Source organism: Pituophis catenifer, unplaced genomic scaffold (assembly GCF_029215685.1).
Source record: "Pituophis catenifer annectens isolate HBS135680 unplaced genomic scaffold, rPitCat1.0.hap2 SCAF_6, whole genome shotgun sequence".
NCBI lineage: Eukaryota > Metazoa > Chordata > Lepidosauria > Squamata > Colubridae > Pituophis > Pituophis catenifer.
Genome location: NW_027256886.1, coordinates 96,018,061 through 96,037,376, shown reverse-complemented (window position 1 = coordinate 96,037,376; position 19,316 = coordinate 96,018,061). Strand labels below are relative to the sequence as shown.

Below are 19,316 nucleotides of genomic sequence, written 5' to 3'. Positions count from 1 at the left end.
AAACCCTAATTAAGGTTCACAGGGGCCAAGCTTAACAAGTTACGTGGATGTGTCTGCTAGATTTTTATCTCACTTGATTAAATGTTGCGTGAACACAATTATTTTGTAAAATTAATTTCTAATTCAGATAAGACTTGCATTCAGGGGTGGGATTAGAAAATTTAACAAGCGGTTCGCTGCCCACTTGCTGGGTGGGCGTGGCCATGGGGGCATGGCCTACATGGCCTGCTGCACCACGGCTGGGGGGGGGGGCGTAGCTCCGGAGCTTTCCTGGACTCTCCAGGAGGGTGAAAATGTCCTACCTCGGGCACTGGAGGCCTGAAACAGGCCCGTTTCTGGACTTCTGGGAGGCCCATTTTTTGCCCTCCAGAGGCTTTCCTGGAGCTTCCAGGAGGGTGAAAACAACCTCCCCTGGGCACAGGAGGCCCTCTAGAGGCCGGAAATGGGCCTGTCTTTCACCCTCCCAGAGCCTCTGCGCGATCCCTGCACTTACCTCGCATTCAAAACAGGCCGCATGGAGACTCCTGGGAGGGGAGGGTCAGGGTGGGTGTGATCAGCCAGTCCTTAGAACAACCGGTTTGGTGAACCAGATTAAAATTAACATCCGGTTTGCCCAAACCATTCCAAACCGGCTAAATCCCACCCCTGCTTGCATCTCTGAACTGATTGCAGTTTGCAGAAATGTTTCATGTCCTGCCAAATCTTAAAAAAGTAAGAAATTGTTTCTGCTGAACTGAACAATGTTTTGTCCCCACCTAATGAGGAAGATCCATGAATGAAAAACAAAACAAAAACAAAAGCAGTTTTTGTACTCCACTGACAATGTATCAGAACTACAGAATAAAATGGAAGGATAGAAAATATAGAAACATGCTTTCCTTTTCTGATGCACACAAATTTACTATTTTTCCCCAAATGCAATTCTAGGTGCTTTCAAAAGGACAGGTCTTAGAGCTACCAGTCAAAAGGTTTTATGCAGCTATTCCAACTTTTCTCTTTTAGGAATTTTATGGTATGGAAAAGAAGTTAAGAGTGTATTACACATGGAAATTCTCTTTACATTTGCATATATGGAGCCTGAGTGGCGTAGGAGGCTAATGCCTCCTACTAAGGCAGCATTTAACATCCAGCTGCCTGCAATTACTGTGAGTTCAATTCTCACCAGGCTCAAGGTCGACTCAGCTTCCATCCTTTCTAAGGTGGGTAAAATGAGGACCCTGTTTGTAGGGGCAATAAGCTGACTTTGTATAAAATATACAAAAGTATGAAGGCTATTGCTTAACGCATTGTAAGCCTCCCTGAGTCCCCGGAGAAGGGCGGCATATAAAAATAAATAAAAATAAATAAATAAAAATATATATTACCTAGATCCAGCCTGACTATATAAATTTACCAGATTGTCCATTCCTGTACCTGCTTGTACCTACCACAGAATCGCTGGTGAAGGCATCAGGGTTATTTTCATATATGAATTTCTCTACTCTCAGCTGTCGAAGTTTAAACATCTTGGATCCCCTGTTGGTAAGGAGAGAGAGTTCTTCTAACATCACATCCCTGGGAATGCTGATCTTCTTCCCGAGGTTCAGCTTGGACCCTTCTTGCGGCATGACTGAAGGAATACAAAAAGAAGCCTATTATAGAAGCAGCAAAACTTAACCTGTGTTGCAATTCCTCAGCCAAGGCCACTAGAACAACTCAACAACCTCTGTTTACTTAGTATTACTACTAAAATTTGCTTTCCCTAACAGAATACACTCCATAAGGAGTTTAATGCCCGAGGATGGAATTGTAAGAGAAAACCACCACATTCTGGAATTGTTAAGCCTTTTCTCCCATTCCCTTCCTTTTATTATTATTATTATTAATTTAATTTGTATACCGCCCTTCTCCCAGAAGGGACTCAGGGCGGTGAACAGCCAAAATTAAAAATACATACAATACAAAAGTTAAGATAATTAAAAAGAATTAAATCATTGGCTTCCCAATTTAAAACCCCCAAGTCTATAAAATTTAAAATCCCAATTAAGAACCATTTAGGCTATTCAGTAAAATTATATTGCATCATTAAAACTTCTCTTTCAATCCGTTGTTGCATGTTTTCTGCATTACAAGTCTTTTGATCAGCCTCCATTTTAGGTTTTTCTTCTGAGCTATTGTCTTGAGTGTTTGTCAAATCATTTTCAATTTTTTGTATTCTATTGTCCAAATTGTCCTCAATTTCTTCCACTTTAGACTCTAATAAGTTAATATTTGCATCCAACTTGATCATAAATTCTGTAAAGCCATTAGCCATTTTTATAATCTTTCGGTCCAGAGTATCAAACTTTAATTGCACTAATTCTTTAATTTCCTGCTTAAATTTTTCAAAGTTCTGATTCACAATCTCATCCCTTCTTACAATCTCCTCCAAAAGAAATTCAATTATATTAAAATCAGTTTTCTGAGACTGGAGCTTTAAAACTTGTTCACGTAATTTATTAATGGGGGAATCCCCCCCCACTGCTTGTTTGTCCGGCTTTGCAAACTTTAATGCCATATTTCCACACAGACAAACTATTTTTAAAAAAAGAAAAGAGAGGCAAAGAAGAAAAAAAACCTTCTTTCCAACCAAGATCAATATCAGATCTCCAGGAAGAGAAAAACACAAAAATAGAGCTTTATCTTCAAGTGTAGCCAGAAGTATTTATTCCGCTACTTTGTATCTTAATAGGAAACGGAAGGACTCTCCCTTTCAGCCCCTTCTCAAGCCTCGGCAGTCGCCATTTTTAAAAATTCTTTTTTTCCTTTTCCTTTTCCTTCTTCAATAACTGTTGTAAAATAAATGAAATACTTGCGATTCAGGGTCACAGGTCCAGCTCATATCCTTTTTAATTGTTCTGTTAATTTTTGTAGGCTTGTTCTTGTCGCCTAGCTCTGCATGGGCAGAGGTCTCCCAAAGCCCGGAGCGGCGGCGAGGGAAATAGGGAGCCTCATCTGCTTCGTCCCCAAAAGTAAAAAAAAACTTTTGGGGCTATGCAGAGAGCTCTACCTGCCCCCGCCAGCTCTATCTCCATTTCCACATGGAAATGGAGTTTTTTCGAGCCGCCTTTCAGTTGTAAAGGCGGCTCTTTACAGGTGATGGGGCGGCGATCCCAAGGGAAGGTCCGGAGGTCCGGGATCAGTCGTATTCCAGGAGGCAGCTTGTTCCACAGGGCGGGTGCCCCCACAGAGAAGGCTCTCCCCCTGGGGGCCGCCAGCCGACATTGCCTGACCGACGGCACCCTGAGGAGGCCCTCTCTGTGAGAGCGTATTGGCCAGTGGGACCAGGCGTCTCGCAAATATCCTGGCCCTAAGCCATGGAGCGCTTTAAAGATGAGGACCAATACCTTAAAGCGCACCCGGAAGACCACCGGGAGCCAATGCAGCTCGCGCAGGAGAGGTGTTACATGGGAGCGCCACGTCGCTCCCATGTAACACCTCTTTGTTGAATATTTCTCTGAAAGTATCTTCATCTGGCTTTTTCTGGATCAGACATTATTGCTAGATCTTCAGGCCTACCTAGACTGTCATCTACAACTTAACCCAAAGGTAGCTTTGATTAATTATGTCCTGATCATGGCAAATGCAGATTATCTGCATCTCTGAATTGCTAGTAATTTCCATCATTCTAATTCAAACTGAATTTGTCCTCCCAGCTTGTAACAGTGGTAACATCTTCAACTTAAGTATGTTCTAAGGCAGGGGTGTCAAACTCATGTCATCACGGCGGTGTCACATGATGTATTGGGACTTCCCCCCCTTCGCTAAACCGGGCATGGTCATGGCCAGTGTGTGATGCATCCGGCCTATGGGCCGTGAGTTTGACAGCCCTGTTCTAAGGTACCAATATGAGCCAGATGCTTTGGCTGCCTCAAAAGCACCTGAAATACTCTCTTATTTAAAACCAATAATATAAATAAAACCTAAATATATCTCTATCAAAATCTTAAGAATATTTTTAATAGAAATTCCTGGGATATTCCAAACATGGACTAAAGAACTGGAATTTCCAATAATGCCCTATAAATGCATTTGTGTCTTTAAAAATATTTATAAATGGTATCAATAGATTTGATGTTAAAGTGGATTTGTTAAAAACTTGTATTTACGGTACATTGGACCCCCAAAGAATGTATTTGAAAAAATGGACATTAAATGGATTTAATGAAAGGATGGCACGCCTTTATATGGAGTTCAGGAAATAAAATATATAAACATTTTAACAACCATACAATCAGGAGATCCTTAATTAACACATGGCTACAAATTAAACAAAAACACTACATGAAAATTCCTGGCTGGCTATCGTCTATAGAAGCAATAACTCACCCCAACATATTATCAAAACAAAAGATTCTAAAATATAGGGAAATAGTAGATGTTCAGGGGAATTTGAAAACTAGGGAAGAGCTTAAAGAACAAGGAATGGAAATAGACTGGTGGCCCTACTCGCAAATAAAAGTAAGATACAGAAAAGACCAAGAGAAAGAAGGAATAGATTTAAAACAAAATCAATTAGACAAACTATTAGAATCAAAAGAAGGGAAGCTAATCTCAAAAATTTACAAATATTTACTCGAATTCGATCTGGCAGAAGAGTTGGTCAAAGGGCAGATGGTAGCCTGGGCGAGGAACATAGGGCATAATATACAATTAGAAGATTGGGAAAGAGCTTGGGAAGATAATTATAGAATGACAAAATCGGTACCATACAAAGAAAATCATTATAAAATGTGGTACCGATGGTATCTGCCACCTGCAAGGTTAGCAAAAATGTATCCAAATGTGAACCCGGTTTGCTGGAAATGTAAAAAAGCACAGGGAACTTTTTACCATGCTTGGTGGCTTTGCCCAAAAATCAAAAAATATTGGAACAAAATAAAAACATGGATAATAGAAATAACAAATCACGAAATTGAATTAACACCTGAAGTCTTTTTACTCGGCATGATCAATAAAAATATTAGGAAGGACATAAAATACCTAATACTCCATATTATAACAGCGGCAAGATTAGCATTGGCACAACTCTGGAAAATTGACCGTTTGCCAACTGATCAGGAAGTAATACAGAAAATCTATGTATGCGCAGAGATGGATAAATTAACCCTAAAATTACAGGATAAGGAAGATTCAAATTATTTTAAAATATGGAATAGCTGGTACCAGTGGATAAGTCAGAGAGAGGGAATGCTTAGAGATGAAAGTTAGGAGAAATCAATGTAAATAAACAACTGCACTGTCAGAGAGATATAGAAGGAAATATAGTCACTGTGTGTATATATATATATGTATATATAACATTAGAAAGTAGTTGATAGAGGAAATTGAGCACTATATATGTATAGTATATGTACTTGTAATTTGTGTGTTTGATTAAGAAAAACTTGTTCAGTTTTTCTTATAATTGTTTTAAATGTCTTTTTTTTAAATATGAATAAAGTTTGTTTAAAATTTAAAAAAAAAAAAAAAAAAAAGAAAAAATGGACATCAAGTTTTTGTGCTAGAGATGTAAAAAAAAATTGAGAGTTCATTGAGCTATATGATATGGTCATGTGATATCTTTTGGGAATTGTGTTAATGTATACTGTGTAAATAGATTTATGGGATAACCTTTAAATGTTAAAGATGTTAATGTGATATTGAATTATATACCAAAGCTTCGGGATCTGACTGTTTATCAGCAGTTATGGTTTTATTGAGCCTGGGAAATGAGGTGGGCAATAAAAATAAATACTGTATATTGAAAAATTGAAAAAGTAATATTATTCTAGATATTAAGGAATTCTTTTGGGAAATGGGTGATCTCGGTACACTAGTTTAACATCATGATTTGAAAACCACTATACCCATATTGCTTATAGTATTAAAGGCAAACAAAAGATCAATAAAACTAATTTCAGTAAGAATTTTTCAGAACTGATGTTTGAAACACCCTTGCAAGTTTTTTTAGTAGCTTTTTGTGTGATTTTTCACTGTAGTCCAAATAAAGTTGGGCAAATCCATACTAGAAATTCTAATATGTGACTATCCCAACTCTCAGGGATATAAATTTCTCCCCTGAGCTCTATATTTTCTGTCCAAGATTTCATTTAACCTTCTGCCTCAATACGTCTGATGGTTTGGCTGTAATCTTCCATTTCTCCTCCTTGATCTCTATTTCTAACTTTCCCTGAAAAACCAGGTCAACCTGATTGATCTCACTGAAACCTAGTGGGATGAAGGGGACATGTGAACATCTTCCTAATATGCCAAATTATTAGGAATAACACGTAGTTTAAGGAGTGAGAGCACTTAGGAATTGCATCTCTGATTTCTTATCCTGTTCAGCACTCTGCCTGGGACAGGAGATAGGTTTCTGTGCCTTCCTTCCTTCAGAACAACTCCTAATTAAATTAATCAAATGGTCTAAAATAGGAAATTGAAAACTCCTGAGATTGGTGACAGAGATTTTAACATTCACAACTGAGACTGCCTTGTTTTAACCTACCTGAAGATGAAAAAAGCTATAAACCCCTGAATTCTCTGGGAGAATGGGAGACATTCTTGCAGCTTCAACTGCTGATCCTACATAAGTTTGAGTTTTAATTATTGTGATTGAAAATTATGGACATCTACAACATTTCTTCTCTCTGTCCTCAACCAAATATAGTTTTACTGACTCCTATAGAGCTGAATGAAATATAACAATTGACTTGATGACATAAAAGCAGGTGACATAATATTAATAATCAAAATGCTTGAAGCGATCTTCAGTGATGTTAATGGATAACCGCTTCCTGAGTTAAATCAGTGTTATGTGCAACTTTTCAGGAAACAAACAGCCTATGCAATCCAAGTGTGCACAATCAGATAGCAGGGCTTATAAAGCATTCTTTTCAGTTTATTTTGTAGAATTGTTCCCACCTATGATAGCTGAACCATCCATATTTTTAAAAATCTGACACACATTTTTCAATTTTTCAAAACTGAAGAAATTAACATTTTACTTAGAGCCTAGGATACATTGTATAAATCTGAACTGAAATTATTGAGGTGGGAGGTCTAGATCTATAAAATATGATGGTCCCCTACAAATCCCAGTGGCAGAAATCTGATGGACTTAATGTAAGATAATGTAATGATTCTTTGAAAGAGAAAACAATTCCTGCTGATATTAAGTGTGTGATGTGATCACTTTTGAATGAATCAAAATTTGAGATTATCATCAAGAGCAAGTGTCTAATCTTACATTTTAGCAAGATACTGGATAACCTCTCCAATCTACATACTGTTAAGGGAATTTTTACTTTTACATCCATGAGAAATACCTGTATTTCCCTTTAGAGTTCAACCTCTGTGATAACTTGTTGGAAACAAATTACAGTATGTTGCTCTTTGGCTATCACCATAATTTTACCATAATTTCCTTCTCCATCTCTTTGACTTATCAAAAACTGTAGTTCTACATATTATGTCAAAGTGTTTTCTCTGTCTGGGAGAATAACCTCTATGTTTTTTGTAAATCATTTTCTAGATACTAGGGAAGAATTATTGGAAAAGGAATGTGTGCTCATGGGATATCTCTTACCTTCTTGAGTTAATTCTAAAATGAGTTTAGTAGGTTTTCTCTTCCTTTTGGGAGCTGGGGTTCCTGCAAGAGGCATGCTGTTCGAGGGGTTTTCTGTGTGAGAATGGAATAGTGGAATGAATCTGATTCTTGTAAGATGCAGATGCAGAACTTACGCTGTTTCAAGATGGAACAATTGTAAATTCCACATATCTATAGAAAAGGTGACAGCCACCTTTATGTCCCCAAAGAAAAGGACATAAAAGTGCATACAGAACTCCTCAGGCAAACCCATCACCAAAATTGCCCAGCATATCAAAGACCAAAATCATTCTTCCCTGATCAGACCCAGTTTGGAATATTATATCCAATTCTGGGCATTCCAATTCAATAAGATAATGACAAATTGGAGCAGTTTCAGAAAAGGGCCACCAGCACGATGAGTAGTCTTTAAACCCAACTCTTCAGGCTGCCACATGAAAAGGAAAGTTTTCCTTCAATTGAAATTTTTAATTCAGACTGGATGGACATCTGTCAGTGAGCAGGCTGTTAAATTAGATGACCTCAAAGGTCCCTTCCAGGATTATGATTGTACTAGATGATTTAAAGGCAATGTACTTATTGCAACACCTTCCCGTGCTGGCAGAATTAACTAGTTCCAAATCTAACATTGGTATTGTATAACTCAACTCCTGAATAACAGAATTGGAAGGAAATCTTGATTTGAATAGAACCTTGGATTGAATCAGTTTGGAGTTTGGTAAAGTTCTCCTGTCTTTATTACTGTCATTTCAAATTAAGATTGAATTGAATACTCTCACGTTAGTCTACTTGGCAGACTGTTTCCTGTAACCTTAATTATGAAATTAATTGCTACTCTGCAAATTTATTTTCTCTCTTTTATCTATTATTGTATTATTGTAATGAAATTATACTGTGAACATTGTATCAATGTTTGTCTTTCTGCTAGTTAGCCTGTTATAATAAATTTGAATCCTTAATTGATTTATCATACTCAGTTAATCAACAGTTTCTATAAAGCTATAGCAAAGTTTTTATCGCACTATGATACACAAAAGAATGACCACGAAGAGTCTCCTGCTCATGCTCAAAGATCAAAGGTACTCTACTTCTCAGTATAAGTCGCTTTGATAGGAATGTGGGAGACTTTTGGGCTTCTTAGAGGCATCTTTGGCTATTATTGAGTGAGATTATTGTATTAGATTAGACTTTGTCTGACCCAGTAGAGTTTTATCATAAAAAAAAATCATAAAAAACCAAATCTTGATAGTGATAGTAGTTGCTCCTGAGTGAAATAATAGTACACGCTCTGTTGCCTTTACTTATGGAGGAGATTGTTCAGATGCCCAATGCACCTTTATTATATAGGTGCAAAACTTTCTAAAAGTGTTGTTTGTTTGAAGAAAAAAGTTCAACATATCACCACAATCATTTAGAGTGGAAGGGCTAGGAAGTACTTAATCAAGCTCCCAATTCCAACTCCTATATAGTACTTAGCATAATGAGTTTAGCCCAGTTTTCATAATGAAAACTGTAATGTAGCAAAACAGAATGAATGAGCCAGAACGGAAAGTCATATTTGCTTCCTGGATCATAGTTTCCTGCAACCTCCTATGACACTGATGAAATAGCATTTAGGCTTATATACTGCCCCACTGCACTTTACTACAGTCTCTAAGTGGTTTACAGTGTTAGCTTTTTGCACCCAACAGTCGGGGTCCTCATTTTACTGACCTCAGGAGGATGGAAGGCTAAGTCAACCTTGAGCCCCTCAGGAACAAACTCCAGACTGTGGGCAATGTTTAGCCTGTAATACTGCACTATCAGGGCTCTTCTACTACTGGTGCAGTGGTGGGTTGCTACCTGTTCACCCCAGATTGGGTGAAATGGTAGCGGCAGCAGCGGAGGCTCCGCCCACCCACCCAGACATCTCTGCGCATGTGCAGAAGCATGCAAGCACACCCGCACCCACGAGTAAACCGGTAGCAAACAAAATTGAAACCCACTACTGTACTAGTGCTATATGAAAACATAATCTCAAAGCATCCTAACTTGCCAATAGGAAAAGCAGTGAGGAATGGTAATTGTCATATACTGTCCCAAAAGTATGATGTAGTAATTTAAGTAATCCAAGTATTATTAAAGGCATTTGTGATAGAATTGATAGGTGAGCTAGTCACAGTCCAGACTAGGGTTCAAACACATAAAATTCTACATGGACAATTAACATTTAGAGATAGAACAGAAAGTCATCATACTCAGGCAAAGATTAGAATTTCCAGTCTGCCAGAACATACTGGTAGAAGGTAGAAGGATAAGCTACCATAGAAGTAGTTCCATTGCTGTTCTGCAAAACCTGATCTATTGAAAATAAGACCTTGCTCATTTAGGGTCTCAAAGTGGTCTTCCAGGGCAGAAAGAAGACAAGCTCCACTGTTTGAACTGTCCTGTCTCATCTACAGATTAGAGAGGACCTAGCAGGCCACGGGGAGTTCAGGTTTATCAAAATATGCAGGATTCCAGCAGATGGTAGGCATGCCTATCCAATCTCCAAACTGTGAGGAGACAACCTTGCTTGGATTTCTAATGCAGTTATTTTCCAGGGCTTCTCTCCAGCTTTGTTATTAAGATCAAGGTACCTAGAATAAATTGGCCCTGCTTACATTACCATAATGATCTGCTGCAGTGCAGGGACATCTACCAGGGCTGAGAGGTGGGGGCAGGTTAACAGTGTGAAAATGGCTGGCATAATTGGGTAATCCTGGCCACTTTTCATGCAATGCTCCTTACTGAGAGTGGGGATTTGATTGCTGGGTTGCACCATTACCACACTGTTAATTCTTCCACAGATGACTCTGATGCAGTGTTAACCTATCTGAACTCTTTACCTTCTCTTCTGTTAAGCCTGGCTAAGACACTGAGCTTGTCAATCAGAAAGGTTGGCAGTTCGGCGGTTCAAATCCCTAGTACAGGTCTCCTGCATGAGCAGGGGGTTGGACTAGATGACCTCCAAGGTCCCTTCCAACTCTGTTACTGTTACCTGTTAACCTTGTTTGGTTCCCATTGGAACTGTGAATATCTGTAGATTCTTAAATGTTGTGTGGGGGCAGGCTCTGAGTTTTCCTGAGACATAGTGGCCAAAACACAATGTAGACTCATGGGTTTTGAACTGGAACATCCTGGCAACAAGTTAGCTAGATTACTTGGTGGAACCACTGCAGAACCTAGGTAGCTTTCAGTTCCCTAAACTTTTGATGCTGGAAGGGGTAGAAATATTGTGTATTGGTGTGGAAATTTGTCTATCTGTGTGAATTTTGTTTTATGCTGTTTATCTTGATTAATTGTTAGCAGGATGCCATTTTCACATGGGGTTTGGCCCTGCTTCTGGAGAGGCCCTGCATCCAAAGCAGTGCCATGCCTTCTTATCCCTTATTGAGCTGCCAAAAAATTCAAAATTGGAAAAAACTTGTTTTTGCAATTTGAGACACATGAACTCCAGGTGGCTGGGAGTGATTAATTGTTCCATTGTTAGGGAGTCCTGTCAGTGCTTGGCTTCTGGCATGGTGCTTGCTCCTTCCCTTTGGCTGCAAGGTCTTGGAAACTCCCTAGTGGCCTCACATGAGACACAAGGGCTGCTTTGAGTAGCCAGGCTGGCTTTCCTTGTCCTCACCTAGGACTACCATGGGGAAGCAATTTGGGAAGGGATGGAGTGGAAGTGGAGAAGACTGACTGCTTCATCCCTTATCATTGCCGAGAGCCTCTCTTGCAATGGCTTCAGTGAATGCAACCACAGGTCACTCACTGAAGGAAGATTTCAGACATCTTAGGGACTATTTGACAGAGAGCCCAGAACTGTCATCTAAGATGTGTGGCCATATGAATCTTTTAAAAAATCGATAGAATAATTATATTAAAGAAGGAATAGGGTCACTGCGGAAAGAAATGGGAAATGGCCATCATCTATACAAATAATGGAGAATGAATGAAAGAATGGGGGAATAAATTATCTTGTTAACTTCAATAAGTGAACAGAGGAACTGTTCCAAAGTAAATATTAAAAATAAAGGGCTGTGGGGAAAAATAAGGAAAATGTTTATTTGCATTGACTCAAACATTTTTATTACTTTTGATGGTTTCTGGCCTTATAGATTCCATGGCGTTAAGACTAGGTCATAGGATTCCACTGATACAATAACTGACACAAGTAAGTAAACTTACCTGGAGATCTCTTGACCCTTTTTCAAGAGTTTGTTGATCAAGGATGATGTTACAAGTTTGTTTAGTGGAAATGCACCTGTAGAAAGAATAATAAACATATAATGGTACAGGAAAAGTTCCCTAAAATGACACTATGGCATTGCATAGAAAGATATTCAGGGACTGGCAGATATAAAGTGAGATTGAGGGAAGTGAGTTTGTTCAGACTCAAGCAGAGAAAATGTGATATGTAGTATAACACTTCCACAACTCTTCAAATATTTGAAGAAGATAACCCTGACGTATTCTCCACCAACTGAAAGTCCACTCATGGAACATTATATAGAATTTATCCCTTTCTTCATTTTCATAATAGGAATGGAGAGGAAGGGAAAGGAGTGTTTCAAAATGACCAGCTTGGAAGAAGCAGTCAAGGCCAACTTGATGTTAACTGAAGCATGCATACAGCATTGCCAGCTGAGCCACCAGCTTATTGACTTTCCTGCTATTCATCAAGGTTAAAAGGGAATGCATTTAGAGTTAAGAATCTGGGGCTTCTTTGCTTAATATCTATGTTTGGTCGGTTTGGAGACATCCCATGTGGATTTTTTATTTAAGGGTCCACAAAGATCTAAGCTCCTACTAAGTATTTTAGCGCATTGGTTTACCCCAAGAACCTTTCTCAGAAGCTCCCTATTTGCCAACCTCTTAGCCCAAACTGTGGATGAGCATGATTAAACATGATATGCTGCCATCAGCACAATTAAGTTGAGGAGCCAACAAAGAACATACTTCACTACTGACCTTTTTACTTATCTTGGCATAAGGATGTATAAATTTATCTAAGTATGGCAGAAACCTAAAAGGCAAAGATTCTGTTCTCTTCCTGCTTGCAGATAATGCAATAACCTGTTGCCCAATGTTGTATAATACACTCCATGCAGTCAAAATTATTTAGACTACCATGGTATACTATTCTACTTAAATCTTTGAGTTTTTATGCAATAGCCAGCATAAATATTCCAGTATGTTGTTGGTTAATAGCTACCCTTGAGTTTGGTAGTTTTCTAACTGTATTTCTATACTTGTTTTTAATGATTTGTACTATTCAAACTGGTGAAATTTTCTGGGAAACTCTTCTACTTAAAGTAGTCCACTTTGATTGCAGCTAATTAATAGGGGGCTTCTCCAGTAGCTAGAAATGTGATATTGCTTTTGGCCCCTGGAATGAGAAGATCTCCTGGAAATACCATTCCAGGACAGAGAATAATAATTTCAATTATATGAAGGCAGGTTCCAACTGAAAGTTAGAAAAACAGTTGGACTTTTACCCAAGGAAGAGATGGGCTCCCTTGTATGTGAGGCTTTCAAGCAGAGACTGGACATCCATTGATCTGGGATGCTTTTGTTGGATTTCTGAGCCATGAGCAAAACATTGAGCTTGGTATCCAAAATGGCTGATCTTCAGCTTTGTGCAATTAAAATATGTGTGCCAAGAAAAACGGAAATAATACAGCAATTTACAAAATGATTTCTGGAGACGTGACCAGAAAAAGAAGGACTATTTATTAGTGAGTTAAAGAAAGGCCTTGTAGACTATTAGGAGCAAAGGAAGGATTGTGTAAACAACAAGAAGGCGCTAGATATGATGACAGCCTTGAGAGTACAATTTAACCTGGTATTTTCAAATTTAGCAACTTTAAGATGTTTAGACTTCAACTCTGCAAATCCCCCAGTTGACAGTGCTGGCTGGGAAATTCTGGGACTTGACATCCACACATCTCAAAGTTGCCAAGTTTGAAAACAATGGTCTAGACTCTAGCCAATTAGAGGCATATTGGGTAGTTTCCAAGAAGGGGAGATAAAGAATGAAATACAATACCCACACCTCCTTTCCAGAGAGTCCCAAAAATTCAAAATAGAAACTGCAACCATATGGTTGAAGGTCCACCCCTGTATCATGTGTCCTAGTGATTGACCCAAAGTTAGAAGAATAGAATAACAGATTTGTAAAGGACCTTGAGGGTCTTCCAGTCCAAATCCCTGCTCAAGCAGGAAGGTCCAAACTGGATTTCTTCCAGGGCCGGATTAGCATTGTAGTTCTCCTCTGTGGGCCGGCCCAGGGGAGGGAGATGGGACGGACACCTCCTGCAGCACTTTGCCAGCCAAAATGGGGTGCGGGAGGCTGTCAAGGCCAAAAATGGAGTGTGGGGGGGGCACATGCAAACCCCCCACTCCATTTTGGCTGCTAGAGCATGGGCCAGTACTTTGCTATTTCCAGGCCAGACCTGCGGGGCAGATTTGAGCACCCCACGGGCCAGATCCGGACTGTGGGCCTTGAGTTGCTCTATACCATTTCAGACAAATAGTTGTCCAATCTCTTCTTTAAAACCTCCAGTGTTGGAGCATCCATAACTTCTGGAGGCAAGTTGTCCCACTGATTAATTATTCTAACTGTCAGGACGTTTCTCCTTAGTTCTAGGTTGGTTCTCTTCTTGATTAGTTTCCATCCATTGCCTTTTGTTCTGCCTTCAGATATTGTGGGGAATAAGTTGGCCTCCTTTTCTTTGTGGCAGCCCCTTAGCTATTGGAAGACTGCTATCATGCCATCCCTAGTCCTTCTTTTCATTAAACTAGACATACCCAGTTCCTGCAACCGTTCTTCCTATGTTTTATCCTCTAGTCCCCTAATCATCTTTGTTGCTCTTCTCTGCACTCATTCTAGACTGTCAACATCTTTTTTATATCATGGCAACCAAAACTGGATGCAATATTCAAGTATGGTCTTACATTATAAAGTGGTATTAACATTTCACGTGATCTTGTTTCTATCACTCTATTAATACAGCCTAAGCCTACTTTGCTATATTTGACTTCCTCTATTGTTCTAAGTGGCTAATAGGCTAATACATGACAAAATGCTTGTCCTGTATGAATCTTCAACAGAAAAGGTTCCTGGCAGCCTTCTGGTTCTATTATCTGGGGAGTGATTGCTTAGCTGAAGAGACTCCATAATAGAAGTAATATAAAATTAATCTGGGTTATCCAGATAATGGGTTGCAAAAATGGATTGAACTTTACATGGAAGAGTATTTATTAATTTTTATGTTTTAATATAGAGGAAAAGAAAAAAAGAAGACAATTTAGTAAGAACACAGGAAGCAAAATAGAAAAAAACATCTGATACACATGTCTTTTCAATGCATTTTATTTTAAAGGGCTTGGGTAGAATGTCATCTCTGGGCTTTATGTGTCAATTCTCTTGAGTTTTGTGCATGTATATGAGAAAGACCATTTAAGCAATTTAATAAGAAAAAAATAGAAATGAAGTCTATGCTAGACATTTGATATATTCAAAAGCCCTCCACCTAGGCTGCAAAAATCTGATGCATTTGGGAGAATGTACAGATGCATTCAGCAGTGCAATTTTAATATACCAATTTAATACACAAAATCACAGTTGTTTCATTTTTTCAGAAATGCTTGCTGCCATAGATCATAGCCCCTAACTAAAATATTAACATTTCATGAATTGAACTTTATTAAATTCATGGTTCTTTTATTTATTGTTTGCATATTATGTACAGTGGTTCAAGACTGTATCAGGTTGGGCTATTTTATTTTCATTAAATTTTCATTAAATTCATTGAGCCAATTTGGTCTAGTGGTTAAGGCATCAGGTTAAAACCAGGAGTATGTGAGTTCTAGTCCTGCTTTAGGCATAGGAGCTGGTTGGGTGGCCCAAGGTCACCCTCTCTCTCAGTCCAACTCATTTCACAGTGAGGTTGTTATGCGGAAAATAGAATAGTAATAACACTTAGACATATATACTGCTTCATAGTGCTTTTATAGCCCTCTCTAAGTGCTTTACAAAGTCAACCTATTGCCCCCAACAATCTGGGTCCTCATTTTACCCACCTCGGAAGGATGAAAGGCTGAGTCAACCTTGAGCCAGTGAGATTTGAACTGCCGAACTGCAACTAGCAGTCAGCTGAAGTAGCCTGCAGTACTGCACTCTAACCACTGTGCCACCTTGGCTGGAGGAAGGAATACTGTGGATGTTTGCTGCCTTTATTATTATAAAAACAACAATAATAAATAAATAAATGGAATAACTGAGGCATGGAGGCTGTCCCAATTTGCTTTACTAAGAAGGGATTTTAATGTCCCTCAGTCCAAATTATATTTGAGACTCTAGGTTTGTTTATGTTTTCAAGCAACTACTTAACAATGATAAATGAAGAAGTCTTTTGTAGCAGGGCTTTCAATAGCTTTTTATATTTTCAACCATTTTATTTCAGTTTTCTCTGCAGTAGTTCTTTTTCCATCATTGTTTCATTAATAATTTTGCCATGTAGGAGCCTTGGTAGTACAGTGATTTAATGCACCCTGTTATTAACACAGCTGCCTGCAATTTCTGCAGGTTCGAATCTTACCAGGCTCAAGGTTGACTCAGCCTTCCATCCTTTCTAAAGTAGGTTAAATGAGGACCCAGTTTGTGGGGGCAATAAGCTGACTTTGTATAAATATACAAAAGTATGAAGGCTATTGCTTAACGCACTGTAAGCCGCCCTGAGTCTCCGGAGAGGGGTGGCATATAAATCAAATTAAAATAAAATAAAAATAAAAATAAATGTATAAAATATAGTACTAACATTTATTTTCACCTTCATTTAATGTATTATTCTTACATATGTTTTTTAAATAAAAAACAACAGCCCTTGTTTTTCATCCATAAACATTGACAACCATATCTCTGCCTGCTTGTCTTTCCAATGTAGGCTATATGATATTTTAGAAAAAATTTAAACATGGCGATCCCAACTTCTCTTTCTTACCTAACAAATTATATTTAGCATCCAAACCATCTCTCTGACATTTCTCTGTCAGCAGCATCTACACTTTTAAAGGCATATTGGCTCTGTTCCCTATATGGCTATCTAGATACACTTTCATTGGAGATTCAAAAAAATACTATGAAATCTGATAGGAGCAAGTTGAACATTCATTATATTTCTTCCATAATCTCCCCACTATATAATGGTGTGTCCTATTATCCAATGTCTTTTCTTGGCTCAACATACAATATTTTTTCTATAGGATGATAGTTAAAACAAATCACAGATATATACAATAGATATATGTTTTTACTAGACAGAAATTATGAAATATTATAATAAATGAAGAGATGCAATTTGTTGAACATTTATATCTTTAATATGGTCTTGAGATGAACGTTTCAAAGGAAAGGAAGGAAACCTTTTTCCTTCTCAAAAAAAGATTGTAAAAATTAAAAAAAAAATTCAAGGACAGATTATTTATATCAGAAGGTTAAATACTAGCATGGAAAAATTTAATGACAAAATCCTTAGAAATAAAAATATCTATATTTCTTATGCACCCAATTGCCTTGGAACAGAGGAAACAGGTAGCTCTTTTTTCTGTATCCTGGAAGAATTGTTCATGCTTGAAAAAACGAATTTGGGAAGTTTCCGAAAGATGCCCTAATTAATTCACAATTCAGTTGACAGAATTCACAATCGATTGTATTTGTCTTGATTTGCTAACTCAAATTAACTCTGAAGCTGTGAGTGTGTTTAAAAATGAAACAAGTATTGAAGCTTCCAATTTTATAACAAGAAGAGATTGTGCATAAGAGATTGGGCATTTGAATACCAAAATTTGAGTTGTAGTGAAATAAAGAGGACTTCCTTGACCAATGATATAATTATAGAGTTCAGACATCCATTGAGCTGATTCCTCCTTCTATTTAAAGTTGGAGGAAAAACTGAAGTGGACACCTAGATTCCATTGGTTCTGCCATCTCTTCTCCGGGATCCAATTAGAATTCCAGGCATAAATAGAGAGGATTTATGAAGTATACCCCTTTCAAATATCCCCCGTCCTCTCCCTCCCTCCCTCCCTCCCTCTCTTAAAAGTTCACACAATAATTCCTGATTCACATTCCTCCATTCTGGTCAGAGTATTATGCTCTGCTCAAAGTTAATCTATTTAAATAGTATTTAATTTTTTTTACATGAGGTGTGAAGGCTGATCTTTGTGATGGACACCTTACTCAATGCATAGGAGGTTTCTGTCCTTCAGCAAAATGACTTCTGAGTGGGGTTTCATTACCAATTTAGATTAGTTTTCCATTAGAAGTGTTGAATCTATGTCATCTTTTTGGCGTGCCAACCTGTCTCATGCAGTTACAAAATTGGGGGGCAGCAGTAGAGAGAATAAAACTGGGAAGTTTTCTTTTTGCATTGACAAGGCAAAAGTCATTCTAGCTGATCACATGGGGAATGGCAGGGAAATTCTGCTCTATTAGTGAAATAATTTAGCAAGCAGGACAGCCTGGGAGGAGGAAATACTGAAATACATCCAAGAAGAAGATCCAATCTCTTTTGACATTCACCAAAGCCAAGAAAGTGACAGAGAAAGCTGGGCTGCCATCCAAAATGCTCCAAACGGCTAATTCAGAATGCTAAAGCTTCTAAGGGCAGTCAGTGAAAATGTTGAATGGATCACTTCAACCATAAAGGGATTTCAGTGGATTCTTATAGCATTCAGGAATTCTAAGCGAGTATTTTTCCTGTGGCCTTTAGAAGAAAGGGCTCCTGCTGGATTTGGTTGACAGAGGTCACTCCAAAGTAAGCCAACATTTAGTGCTCAGAGAGAGGAAAGAGGATTTCAGCAGAAGTCAGTCGATACAAGTGCTTCTGTTGGCACCCTTGCTTTTATCACAATGCTTTTCTTGTTAATCCTCAATCCCAAAAGGCAACTGTTTGCAAATAATGTGACATAATGCCAATTTTAGACATTTTGTTCTTTTGTCTCTTTCTAGTTATCTTTACTGGCTTATAACCACAGAGAGAACTCACCTTAGGCACACATCCACAGGCCGCTCGACGGAGCCTCCGGTAGCAAGAGCAGGGATTGGTGTCTCCGGGCTCCCTTGTTTGGCGAATTCTGCAGGAGGCTTGGTAACCGGTGACCCTCCTGGGCCCACACACCCTGCTCCTGGTCTGCACAGCACAAAGTGCTGATGGGGAGTGCTTTGCATTTGACTCTTGGAGACTTTGCTCACACAGGCATCCTGGAGTTATTAATAGTTAATGGGAACTCAGAGTCCAAGGATCTCAGATAGCATCAGCAGGGGCAAAGCTGGGAAGGGGGAAAGGATACTTCTGCATCCCTCAATAAGCAGCTCCGGGACCAGTTGTGAACATCCTTCTCTTCCCACAGACAGCATTATTTACATTTGTACAAATATGATGTGTATGCCATATGGTTCCAGTAAATCACATAAATCCATCGATGGTAGTAGGGCAAGCGGTGCTCCAGAGCTTTACACTACGCAGGTTAATAGACAAGGGGTGTAGGGAGTGGGAAGATTCAGGCAGGTCCATCAGGATGGCTCCACCTGCAGCAAATTATGTCAGATGGTTATCTGTTGCTTTTTTCTATTCAGTCTTAGAAAGAAAGCATGCTATTTTCCAGTTTGCGGGCTTATCAACAGAAGAATTAA

At 38.6% G+C, this 19,316-nt stretch overlaps 1 protein-coding gene across 2 annotated transcripts in view; it reads right to left on the bottom strand.

Moving 5' to 3' along the window:
- Window positions 1-18,848, bottom strand: part of MYOZ1 (myozenin 1) — a 39,290-nt gene extending 20,442 nt beyond the window's left edge. Inside the window, exons 1-4 of one of the 2 annotated variants that reach the window (XM_070945685.1) lie at window positions 18,670-18,848; window positions 11,807-11,882; window positions 7,589-7,681; window positions 1,428-1,609 (exon numbers count right to left, since the gene is read on the bottom strand). In XM_070945685.1, coding sequence (XP_070801786.1) covers window positions 1,428-1,609; window positions 7,589-7,664 — 258 coding nt within the window. In that variant the 5' untranslated portion in view covers window positions 7,665-7,681; window positions 11,807-11,882; window positions 18,670-18,848. The remainder of the gene's footprint in view (window positions 1-1,427; window positions 1,610-7,588; window positions 7,682-11,806; window positions 11,883-18,669) is intronic. The other variant, XM_070945687.1, reaches the window with a different exon arrangement.
- Between the last annotated feature and the right edge of the window lie 468 nt (window positions 18,849-19,316).